This window comes from Python bivittatus, unplaced genomic scaffold, assembly GCF_059951505.1.
Source record: "Python bivittatus isolate LINGU-HERP-01145 unplaced genomic scaffold, Pbiv_v1 ctg000030_np1212, whole genome shotgun sequence".
Lineage (NCBI taxonomy): Eukaryota > Metazoa > Chordata > Lepidosauria > Squamata > Pythonidae > Python > Python bivittatus.
Window position 1 is genome coordinate 43530 of NW_028277031.1, and position 13220 is coordinate 56749.

The 13220-nt window shown below is 36.2% G+C and overlaps 1 protein-coding gene across 2 annotated transcripts in view; it reads right to left on the reverse strand.

Moving 5' to 3' along the window:
* Positions 1-1011: 1011 nt before the first annotated feature.
* GNPTG (N-acetylglucosamine-1-phosphate transferase subunit gamma) overlaps positions 1012-13220 on the reverse strand; it is a 37427-nt gene continuing 25218 nt past the window's right edge. Inside the window, exons 9-12 of one of the 2 annotated variants that reach the window (XM_007439119.4) lie at positions 11810-11935; positions 11404-11485; positions 1735-1885; positions 1012-1289 (exon numbers count right to left, since the gene is read on the reverse strand). In XM_007439119.4, coding sequence (XP_007439181.1) covers positions 1761-1885; positions 11404-11485; positions 11810-11935 — 333 coding nt within the window. In that variant the 3' untranslated portion in view covers positions 1012-1289; positions 1735-1760. Of the gene's footprint in view, positions 1290-1734; positions 1886-2115; positions 2213-11403; positions 11486-11809; positions 11936-13220 lie in introns of those variants that run through there. The other variant, XM_007439121.3, reaches the window with a different exon arrangement.

Here is a 13220-nt window from a genome sequence, read left to right on the forward strand (position 1 = left end):
TTTTGTTCCTGCTTTATAATTTTGCATCCTTGATTACTGTTTGAAGTTATACACAGCCCTTTAGGATACCAATCTAATTACTAAAACTACTTGAATAAAATCAAATAAAGGCATTAAAATGAGTAAAAATTCAAGAACTCTTTACAGAGCTGTCACTCTATCACAGTCGTGGATCCTCCTCCCTGTACTGGTACAAGTTAATGAAGGAAAGCTTGTAGTTTTGCTGAACAGACTCTAACTGATACAAGTATACAACCCATGTTAAATACATAAAACCTTACAAAGCAAGCATAATTTGCTGTAAACCGCCCAGAGTCTCCCATTGGGGGGAGATGGGCGGGGATAAGTCTGCTAAAGAAAAGAAAAGAAAAGAAAAGAAAAGAAAAGAAAAGAAAAGAAAAGAAAAGAAAAGAAAAGAAAAGAAAAGAAAAGAAAAGAAAAGAAAAGAAAAGAAAAGAAAAGAAAAGAAAAGAAAAGAAAAGAAAAAAGAAAAGAAAAGAAAAAAGAAAAGAAAAGAAAAGAAAAGAAAAGAAACAGAAAGAAACAAGGATAACTTTCTCACTTGCAAATCAAAAAGAATAAATATTACATATATACAGTAATTGTTTTTATGTATAGCTCAATAGTTTGAGGATTCTATTAGATCAGATGATCTCCAAATGGAATGGCAGATCACTATTTGATCTTTCTTAAAAGTTGAGAGAGTTTCCTAAAGCCTAAATTGGAAATTTATATTCACTGTGACCTCTTCTCAGTGTTAAATTATTAGCTTTATAGTCTTCCAGAATTGAACGTTATTAGTCAAAGCCACCAACATTTCTCCATCAGAACAGAAGTTTACAGGCAGGATCCAGTCAAAAAACATTTCACTATATGAAATCATGTCAGTAACTCAAAGATTAAAATTCAAATAGTCTTACACAAAATAAATACTAACAAATCTGTTTCTTGTTGTTCCAGTAAGAAATGTGGCCCCCGAAACCAGCAATGGTCATAGAACACACAGCATGGTTACAACTCTGTTATCTTTATTCAAAGATCCAAGACAAGTATTCTCTCAACTCCCACTGAGAAAAGAAGAGCCACAGGAGCATCCATGTTGCAGCACCTGCCTAATAAGCACTCAGTACCTTGAGTGCTGAATCTGTAATCCTGTCAATGCCACTCTCACTGTTCCATGTTCATGATGCCTAAATGGGGCTACAGTTTGCAATGATCCACGAAGAAAAGGAATCTGATAGCTCAAGACATCACAGCACAGAGATTGCTGCCTTCACATACAGGGTTATCTGTTATAAAGAAAAAGAACACAGTTCAAACAAGCTGCCCACAATCCTGGAGGTAGAAATGCAATGACTGATCCCCCCATTTTCACCCCAGCACAATATTTGTTTGTTTGTTTGTTTGTTTGTCTATTAACTTTGTCACCGCCTATCTCACTACAGAGTGACTCTGGGCAGTTTACAGTAAAAACAAAATAAATATTAATTAAAATAAATAAAAATTAATTAATTAATTAAAATACATTACAACAACAAACTTCCTATATAATACTTCCAAGAGGCTGATGTTAATTAGGTGTTAATAAACTTGGGGAACATCATAATAATGAAAGGAATTCCAAATGGATAGAACTTCTTAACACATGTTGGTCTGAAGATAATATTGTTTGGGATTTAATAGTCTTCTTTCTATTAAATTATTAAAAATCGCATGTGGATGGAAATATCTTACCAAGTAAGGCGGACAATTTAATTTTCTCACAAGGCATTGTACCGAGTTCCAGCATCTCCACGCAAGTGCTGGTCAGCTTTTGAAATAGTGCTAAGATCTGACTCTTTTATCCCAAGTGATTGAGTAATGCGGTTATCATCACTGTTTCCAACTAGAACACAGAAAAAAAAAACCCCATCAATCTATCTTTGTCAATACTGACTGGCAGCAGCTCTTCAGAATTTTAGACAAAAGACCTTCCCAGCTACATCTGAGGTTTCCACTGCCTACAGTTGAATTCTCATTAATTCAATGATCACCCCCACCCCCACCTGTGAGATGATAGGTGGGCTGAAATTCTACAATGCCAGGAAACTGAAGCTAATGCCTTAACAGACATACCCCATAATCAGTGATGAAGTCGTTCAGTGATATAACTCAGTACAAAAAGGATGTGGAGCAGTCACAAGCATTCTATTCTCTACCCCGGGATTTGAACCTGAAATCCAAAAAAATAGGTAGAAATATGGAGGGGAAGTTGTAAACATGTATAGAAAAAATGCAGAACTATTTTGATAGAAATAAAAAATTGTTTTTGAAGCAGGTGAAAAGAACTAGATGAGGAACTTCCAGCAGAGTGAACAGAATTAAAAGTAATTTGAGATGAAGCTGAAGTGAAGGAATGCTGGAAAAAAATTTTTTAGAGATTTGTATAAGAATGATAGTAATATGTCAGAGTGAAATTGAAATGTTTTAAACATTAACTTCTGAGAGAAAATGAAAGGAAGTCATAAATGCTGTGGGAATGTTCAGAAATTATAAGACTGTAGGTGGTTGAAATATGAATGTGGTTTGCTTATAGAGTGGATATATGACTTGCTTAATTTGTGTGTGAAGATTGCATCTGTGCTTGGAAGAATGCTACTATTGTTCCTTATACAAAGAGTAATGTAACAAGAGTAATGCAGAAACTATATGGAGATTAGTTTATTACTAGACCTGGGCAGGTAATCTGGCAGAATTCTGACTGAAAGTATGCGACAGGTGAAAAGAAGCAACATTTAGGAAGTGCAGTATGGCAAGGATATGCAGATAGTTTCCCCCCCCCCCTTTTCAGCATGTCAATGAAAAATGTATGAATGTGGGAAAAGGAAGTTTACTTACATTTGCTAATTTGAAAAAAAGCTAATAAGCTTGAATTATGAAACATTTTGCATGAATAGAAAGTTTGTTGGTTGTTGAATGTAGTATGAGCTGTATATAATGGAAGTAAAACATGCTTGAGAATAAATTATATAATTCAATACTGAGCAGGGAGTAGATAAGGATGTGTAGTATCCCCTTAGTTGTTTAAAGTATTTATGGATAAATGTATAAAGAGCAGGGGTGTGTGGGTTGGGGACATGAATGAGTACATATTTTTATATGCACATGATGCCATGTTGTTGGCTGAAAACCCAAATGTTTTGCAGTGAATGCTTGACAGATTGTATGATACAATAAAGAGTATAGATCTGAAAATTATATCAAAACCAGGGTAGTTTTATTTTGTTTGACCGGAAAAACAGAGTGAATGATTTCAAATTATATATAAATGGCAGATAGATAGAGGGAGAGAGAGAGAGAGAGCAAGCAGGTAGATGAATTTGTGTAATGTGGCAGAATATTTACTCACGATGGGAAAGTGGATGGAGAAATTCTAAGATATGTAAATCAGATCCTGAGAAAGGGACAGGGAAAAAGTTTAAAGAAAAGGCAATGCAGGGCTCAATGCACGGACATAGTGATGGGCAGGTACCGTTGGAACAAACTACATGCGGTTAAGGCAGGAGTGGGAAGCCTGTTTCAACCTAAGAGCCAAGGTTACTCTAGTAAAAAATGTTGGGAATGATTTGCTAGTAATGGGTATCAGAGTCCTAAGTTGGCAGAACCCTCCACTGTGAGCCTACTCTGCAGCAAGGATAGCTTCCCTGGAGTATCAGCATGTTTTAAAGACTCCTTACAAGGCAGGATGGTGATTATTTTGAGAGAGCAAGCGGTAGCTATGGATGTGTTGGCTCCTTGGAAAATGGCCCTCCCCTCCACCAGCAATAGCTTTCCTCTGACCACATGGTCTATTTGGAGAAAATGTTTTCTTTTCTTGGGAGTGGGAGGACCCTTCCTCCCTAAACTGTGTGAATGATGAATGATGAATCTTCATGGGTTGGATTAGATCCTCAAACATTGTGTCCATATATTTTGTTTCTTCAACATGCATACTGTTAAATCTGGAACAGTGGGAAAACTGACAAGAGACGTGGTCATTAGACATGGTGATCACAGATCTTTCTAACTCATCCATGTGAGCACAAATTATATTGTAAAGTATGACCTCTAGCATATAAAGAAAAACATTGGCTTTGAGAAGGAACTTGGGGCAGAGGTGGTGTTCTCTTCAATACTTCCTACTGAAGGCAAAGGTCTGGTAATGGAAAGGATTTTTTTTTTTCAAATTTATGGGTTGCAATGTTGATCCAAGAAAAAGAGGCTTGGTACAAACTTCACAGTGGTACAAATTTCAGGGAGGAGAGGCTGCTTTGTAGAGATAGAAGTCCTCTTACTAAGGAGGGGAATGATCTCTTTGGAGTGATAGCTGGCTAAAGCAGGGAAGCTTTAAACCAGTAGGCAAGAGGGAGGGAGATATAAGACCACTGGTAAGTAGTGAATTGACTAATAATGGATAAAGTATAACAGAAAAGCAGTGTAGGGAAATTACTATTTTAACCAAGAGATAAAAGAAATACAAGCATAAACGAAAAAGGGAGACAGAACAAGGGAGCTAACTTACAGTAATGCATTAAGTATAAGAAACAAGCAAAATGAGCCAGACATCAGGAGGCACAATGACAAGCATGATATACTGTAAAAGGGTTTACAGAAACATGGTGGGATCCTACCAATGGAACATTTGGCTTGGTTTCAGAGGAACAGGCAACACAACAGAGGAAGTGGTGCAGCATTCTACCTCAGGAATGAATTACCTTTTCCAAGGTCTGCTGGCCTGATGGAAACACAAGTGTTGAAAGCATCTGGGTTAACATAAAGGCAACCAAACAGAACAGATATCTTGCTAGGAGCCTGCTACAGATCATCCAGTCAGACAGTACAGGTAGATCAAGGCTTATTAAAGAAGATAACTAAAGCCTCAAAAAACTCTGAAGTAAATGTGATGGGAGATTTTAACTTCCAAAACATTTGTTGGAAGACTAATTCTACCAGAATAAGATATCAGAAAAATTACTGACTTGTGTTGGTGATAATTTTCTTTTTAAAAAATGGAGGTGGGCATTAAAGGACCTTGGATTTGGGCCTTACTCATAGGGAATAGTTGATTGAAGATATTAAAGTGGATGGAACTTTGGGTACAATGGCCACATACTGTTAGAATTGTTGATTCTTACTGTTAACTGTCTGGAGACTTTGGGAATGTGCAGCATATAAGTAAAGGGAAAAAATAAACTATTTATAAAAAATCAAATACAAACTATGGGCTTTATGAAAGCCAATATTAATAACCCCAGAGAAATAGTAAAGAAGAAACCCTACAAAGAAAAACTTCAAGGCAAATGTGTTAGAGCTAGCTGATACTTCTTGGAAAGGGAAATAAGGATAGCATGGTCTCAAATATCAATGAATTAGAAAACTAGGAGACATCTAAAGGAGCCAATGAAGTTGAATAGGTAGATCACTATTCAAGAAGAATGCTCATTGGAAATGGAAGGAAGGGCCAATGACCAAAGAATACAAAGCTTCAGCTCAGAAACATAGAAATGAGGTTAGGAAAGGAAAGGTGGAAAATAAGCAAGGCAAGCAAGAGAGGCAAAATCCAGCAAGAATTACTTCAACTATGTCAACAGCAAGAGGAAGGCAAAGGAGATGGTAGGCTCACTGCTTATTCAGCATGTGGAAATCTTAACAGATAAACAAGAAAAAGTAACTTCTATTTTGCCTCTGTCTTCATGTCCAAAGGAAATGGTGATTTCAGTAGCACAGACTGGAAACAAAGATAACAGTATAAGGTTCAGATGACCAAGGACGAGGTAAAGCAACTTCTAGCTAATTTGAGTCTCCAGGACTTGATGAAATAACTACTGTAAGTCTGGAAAAACTATGCTGTGATTTAAAATCAGCATGACTTTATCAAAAACAGATCACGTGAGACAAATCTTCTTTGACTGAGTTTAGTGGACCAGGTGAAAGCTGGGGATATAATTTACCTCAATTTCAGCAAGCTTTTCCCAAGATTCTGCATGACATTCTCACTGACAAGCTGTCAAAATGAGATTTGGATGGCACTACAATAAAGTGGCTTCACAAATGTTTGGCTATCTACACTCAGAGAGTCAGTATTAATGGCTCAAGGTGGACAACAATAACCAAAGTATTTAAACTTGGGATCAATATTATTGAACATAATGACCTGGAAAAACTTTTGATGGGCTGCTTGTCAAATTTGCAGATGACACTAAATTAGGAAGTCTGGCCAGCACCCAGGATAACAATGACATTCCAATCCAACCTGAACAGTTTGGAAGACTTGGCTGAGAGGAACGAGATGACCTTTAACAGGGAAATGGAAGATGCAATGTTTAGAGGGAAAAATAGGACACACATATAAGATAGAAGATTCATGGCTTGGAAACACTACATCTGAGGGAGACATGGGTATAGTCATTAACAGCAAGCTGAACAAGAGACAGCAGTATGAGACACCTGGCTGAAGGGTATTAACATTAGTTTAGGCTGTATAAGAAGCACTGTGTCAAATACATGTGAAATAATTATTCCTCCCAACTCTCACAATAGTGAGACCACATCTGGGTACTGTGTACAATTCTAGGCACGTTTTCTGAAGAATGCTGACAGGTTAGAGAAAATTCAGCAGTCAATAAAAGACTTGAGGACCTGCTCTATGAGAATAAGCCTATTCTCATAAGAACTTGGCATGTTCAGTCTGGCGAAAAGAACACTGAGAGGAGACAGGATATGTTCTGCTACATAAAGAAAAACTACCAGGAAGATGGTCAAGAACTGTTTTCCATCACTGATGACTTCTGGAGGAAGAAATGGTGAGCCGAAGACAACTCTGTGAAAAGCAGAGGCAACGATCGCGGCAGAATGAAGAGCTGACGAGTAACCAGCTCTTCGATATTTTCTCTTTGGACAAGGAAAGGACTTGAGATTGCCCACAAGTGCTTCAGACAACTGCTCCTCATGAGGAGGCCACAAGACAGCGGTCTCCAGCAGGTTTAGAGCTCTGGGAGATGAGGGAATAGCTATCTTGTTCAAACAGCGGTTGGTGTCTTTGAAAGGACACTAAGTTCGCATACTTCCTTTTCTAATCACTTTTGGAAATTGCTTGTTAACTGCTTTTCAGCTATTAGGAACCTTTGGATTGACAGCTTTTATAGCACCATGTGAGTTTCCTTCAATTCTTAGTGAAAGAAGTTTTAACTACAAGTTTAAGAACTTTTTTTGTGCATGTGTAGAATAAACAGCAAAAGGGTGATTAAAACTTTGATTTTAAAAGTTACAAATGGACTAAGAGTCCAGATAAATTTGAAATAAAATTTTGGAATTAATTATAAAGAATCCTTCCTGTGGGAAAATGCTTTTGTTTTGAAACATAAGAAGATAATATTTTAAAAATTGGACACTAATGGAAACTAAAGATTACAATTAAAGGAGAAGAACACTTAAATTCAATTTACAATTACAGAATGAAGCTAAATATTTTAACATTGGACATACTGAAGAATATTTTTGAACAATGGACCCAGAAGTTAATTTTAAAAGCGTCTGCCTCTATAGGTAGACTGTGTCTAAAAGATGTTATGGAAGAGGAGCAAGTTCTACCTGACAAGAGCGAGACTGAGTTGAAAGTGGATTTACAAATGACAGGCTACAGGAATGACATGGAAAAAGATATTACACTGGCTGATGTCTTAATAATTAAAAGGGACATACAACCAATAAACCAAGAGTGTCCTGGATAATTTTCCTATATTGGATTTACAAAAGAGGCTTGTTAAAGTTTTAAAGAATCTTGTAAGAAGGAGCAAAGAAAAAATGAAAAGAAATAAAGTTCTACAACATTAATTGAGTGGACTAAAGATTAAGATTGTGAGAAGTAAAAGGAAGGAATATAAAGTCCTTATATTATTTGATCAAGGTTAATATAGATATCTTGTTATCTCTGATAACACTTAATGGACTTTTGCTGACACCATGACTGAAATGACAATGCTTTATGGATTTGTTTATAGATAAGAGATGGGACATGGGAAGAAGAAATCATTTGTTGTATTTTCAGAGATAAGTTGCTAAAATTGTTTATATTTGTTGTGATGAAGGTGGGAAGCCGCTTCTTTATATATTTCTTTTCTTTTTCTTTACTATATTCTTATTTTTTTTCTATTTCCTTTTCTAATAATAATTATTAAAGTTTAAAAATACACAGATAAAAACTAATACTAACAAAGAAAAATATAAAAAGAAAAAAAGAATAAAACATTCAAAGGGAAAAGAAGAAAAAAAAGGGGGGAGGAAGAAGAAAAAAATATATATAAAGAAAAAGAAAGAAGAATATAAGGAGATGACTTCCCCCTTCATCAAGACAAGTACAAACAATTTCAGTAGCTTATCACCTTCTCTAACATTTCAATCAAAGATCTCTTCATCCTGTATCTCATCTTTTAACTACAGTAGTCTCTCGCTTATCCAACCTAAATGGGCCGGCAGAACATCGGATAAGTGAAAATGTCAGATAACACACAGTAATGATTGAGTGCGGTAAAAAAAAACAAACCAATCCGCTGCGCCTGTTGCAATCAATTTTTGCGTTGCGGTGCCGCACCGTCAGGAGCAACAAGAAAGAGTACACTCACACTCGCAAACAAGCGGCACACTTTTCTTGTCACCGATTTATGCGTGTTGTGGTGTTTTTTTTAGGGGCGTCGGATAAGACGGAATGTCGGATAAGCGAAGGTGGGTTAAACGAGACTCTACTGTATTAGCAAATAATAAAACCTCATCATTCAATCTTAATCAGCAAAAGTCCATTAACTTTAGGGTTAGGGTATAACTATCTATATCTATATCTATATAAACAAGTAAATCAATTTCATTTCCTTTACTTTACACAGTAACTTATCATTTTCTCTACAAATACAACAACAAAATCTCTTCTTCCCATATTTTATCTTATATCTATTAGCAAACCTGTAAAAAAGCTTGTTGTTCAAACTTAATAAAAAAAAAATCCATTAACAGCTTCCAGAAATCTTAAACTTTAAACCCTTCAAATAATATCCAAATTAATTTATCATTTTCTCTTTGTCTTCTCTCAGAAATTCCTTCACAAATTTAACACTTTCTTTCAATTTTAACATAATAACCTATCACTCCAGTCCTGGTTGAGAAAATTCCATTAAAAACTACTAGAAGAAAAAATATCATATATTTTAAACCTTGATCAAACAAACTGACTTTATAATCCTTCTTTTTCATTTTAAAAGCCTTGATGTTTATTCCTGTTAAATAATCCCCCAAAAGCTGATTTCTTCTCATTCTCTCCTAATCTTTTCTCAGAAACTCCTTCATAATTCTTTTGTAAGTCCAAAATAAAAAAGTTGTCCAAGTCACTCTTCTGGGTTGAAATCCACACATCCAAGTCATTGTTCTGATTTATTATTTGTACATCCCTTTTAGCTATTAAAACATCAGCCAGTTTCATTTGTAAGTCCTGTGTAGCATCTTTGTCAATATCATTCTTGTATTCTATCATTTTTAAATCCATATCCAAAACAGGCTGATTCTCAGTTGTATCCTCTTCTATCTCCTCTTTAAAACCATTTTTTTTAGTATCAGACAATGTTAAGAGAAAGCTTAACATTGTTGCCAAATATCCTTGAAATCTTCCAGAGTTAAAATACTTTTCTCCACTTTCTATATTAGTGGGTCTTCTCCTTTAATTGTAATATTTAGTTCTTTCTGGTTAGGGTTCAAGCCTTCAATGCCTCCTTTTATCATTTTTTCTCTAATCCACATAATTTTTACTTTAATTGTGAGCCGCCCAGAGTCATCTGCTGGGGGAGATGAGCGGCATACAAATTTAATAAATAAATAAATAAATAAAATAAATTTTCCCACAGAAAGATTTCTTACACTTAACTTCAAGATCTTCACATATATTTTAATAGGATTTTAAACAAACCACTGGAAGGATTCTTATAGTTAATTTCAAAATCTTATTTTCAGTCAATCTAGCCCCTTAGTCTGTTTATAACTTTCCAAAATCAACATTCTAATCACCCTTTTGCTGCTTATTTCCAAATTAAAAAAAAAAAGTTCTTAAACTTACATGAAACTTCTTTCATTGAGGATTGAAGGAAAACCACCCAGTGAAATAAAACTTGTCTTTTTGAAGGTTCTTTCCAAAAGGCAATTTACAAGCCATTTTACAAAAGTGATTAAGAAAGGAAGTGGGCGAACCCAGCGTCTCTCTGAAGGCTCCGAACCGCAGCTTGGGCAAGCTTGACCCTCCCAGCTTCCAGAGTTCTAAAACTCGCCAGAGACCAATGTTTTACGGTCTCATTGCAGGGAACCTGTGTAAGGACCCCTATGGGTGATCCCAAGTCCTCCCCTTAGCCTGGGGAGGAATTTCAAGGCGCCGATCCATTCCTTGGCTCGTCATTCTGCTACAGTTGTTGGCTCCACTGAAAGCAAAGCCATCTTCAGTTCACCACTGCTTCTCCAGAAGCCAATCTTTAATAAAATTACTATTTAAAAAAAAACACACACTCTTTTCCATCACCAGAGAAACTAGAACCAGAAATAATGGATATAAATTGCAGTTATCTAGATTTCACTTAAATATAAGGAAAAACCTCTGGATGGTAAGATCTGTATAACAGTGGAACAGTCTACTTATTGTTTGTAGGTTTTCCACCTCTAGAAAGTTTTAAAAAGAGGCAGAATAGCCACATTCATGGACAGGTTAATTGGTTTCCCTGCACACTGCAGAAGGTTGCACTAACTGATCCTTGTAGTCCCTTCCAACTCCACAATTCTATGAACTCACCTCAATTAAGGCATCAAACCTAGCTTTCAGATTTCTGGCATTTGAACCAACATGAAATATTTTTAATTTATGACTTCAAAGATTCTGGCTGATATTTTTTATCACTGAATTTCCCTGGTTTTTGAAAATGAAATTTATCATTGTTGTAATAGTACAGGTAGTCCTCACTTAATGACCATAATTGGGACTGGCAACTCTGCCACTAAGCAATGAGGTTGTTAAGCCAGACATCATGTGATGGACTTATGACCTCACTTCTGCCGTGGACATTAAGCGAATCACTGCGGGTTATTAAGCGAGACATGACATGACCACGACTTGCAATTTTAATACCAGCTTCTCCATTGACTCTGCTTGTTGGAAGCCAGCTATGAAGCATGCAAATGGCAATCACAAAATTGCAGGACGCTTCAACAGTTCTAAGTGTGAGGACTAGTCATAAAGTTATTTTTTCAGTGCTGTTGTAACTTTGAATGGTCACTAAACAGGGCAATTGTTAAGCGAGGACTACCTATAAATCCATTTTTCTTCAAAGTTTTTCCACAAGGAAAAATATTTTGCAAACATACTTAGGACAGTTTCATATGCAATTCCATGCTGAGTTAATAAGTCTGACAATTTCTGCAGATCGTTAGAAAGTCGCTTATATTCCTAGAAGAAAAGAGAGTAACTTCATATTGATTTTCCACAAAAACAGATTTATACAAAGTTCAAGAGATACAAAACAGCAGAGAAGCTGTGCAAACAAAGAAATAATTTGCAGCTCCTTCAAGGAAGAGTATCTTTAATTCAGCCACCATTAGCAAGCTGGATCTGAGTCTTAGCCAGACCACTTTCAATTGGACAACTTTCACTGATATCAGATGTTAATTAATTTGACAGCCTAAAATAACCTGCCCTTACTTATCTGAAACAGCAAGGGGGCAGACACAGGCAACTACAAATGACTGGCTGAAGAGATACCATTTTCTGTACCTTGTTGCACTTTTCTACAGACTCAAATTCCAAATGTTGAAGTTGACTGTCCTTCCCTCTTTTTGCTCTTGTTGATTTTAAAATGGTTCCTTCTTCAAGTAGCTCTCTCAACCTTTTCTTGTATCCCTGAAAACAAAATACCTCTTAATAATTACTTTCATTTTTTATTTTCAAAGGCCCAGATTAACACATGATAGACATTTCTGGCTGATCTCAGAAATTAAATATGGCTGGTCAGATGGGGACTATCCAGAAATCCCAGGCTTATAGGCTAGATTGTTTTTTTTTTTTAAAAGAACATTCTGGAAGAAGGCAATGGCTTAGGGTTAAGAGTCAGCCAGGGGTTGTAGGGCTCAAACTTTTTTTTTTTTTTGCCATTTATGTGTGACTTGCATTTGTTCATTCCATTTCCCCTGTCAAACACAAAATGGTCTTTGAAAACATTAATTTTCAGATCAATACTTATTACATCATATAGTTAACATTTGTTGCAAATAATTTGAGTACCCAGGTGGAAAATGGGCATTATCTGTAAAGCAAAATATGTATACTTTCAAGTCTTCACCAATACATTTTTGCCAGAAGCATTCTTTATACATATATCTATAAATAACTAATCAAAGGGATATCACGTATCCTTGCCTTAGTGACTACACCAAATCATTTATTCTCACATTATTTATTTCCACCATATATCACTGTCATCAGACTCAGCAATCAGCCTTCAACCTCATTTTTACACAAAGCTTTCAATGATTTGCTGAAGAACAACATTTTACTCTACCACACCCTACTTGGCATAAAGGTGCACTGCACTTCCCGAATTTTGCTCTTCTATTCTTTCAGTCATCATACCAAGCATACCTCTGTGGGTTCTGCATTCCTCTTGCTACTTTACTCTTTCATAATGTAATACAGGTAGTCCTTGACTTACAACCATTCATTTAGCAACTGTTCGAAGTTATGATGGTGCTGAAAAAAGTGACTTACGACTAACCCTTGCACTTATGACCATTGCATCACCATGATTGTGATTTGGGTGCTTGGCAACCATTGCACATTTACGACAGCTGCAGCGTCCTGCAGTCATATGATTGCCATTTGCGACCTTCTCAGCTGGCTTCCTACAAGCAAAGTCAGTGGGGAAGCTGACAGGGAAAGTCACAAGTTGTGGTCATGTAATGTCTTGCTTAACGATCGCGACAAAAAAAGATTGTAAAATTGGGAGCCTCAACGACTGCACCGATTAACTACGAATTGTCCGGCCCTAATTGTGGTCGTAAGTCAAAAACTACCTGTAATATACAATCATAAAATCTTTTTTTTTTTTTTTAAGGTGGAGCCAGGGAAAAGGAAAATGATGAGTAAGATGGAAATGGAAGCAGTCTCCTAGCATAATCACCACTGGAAC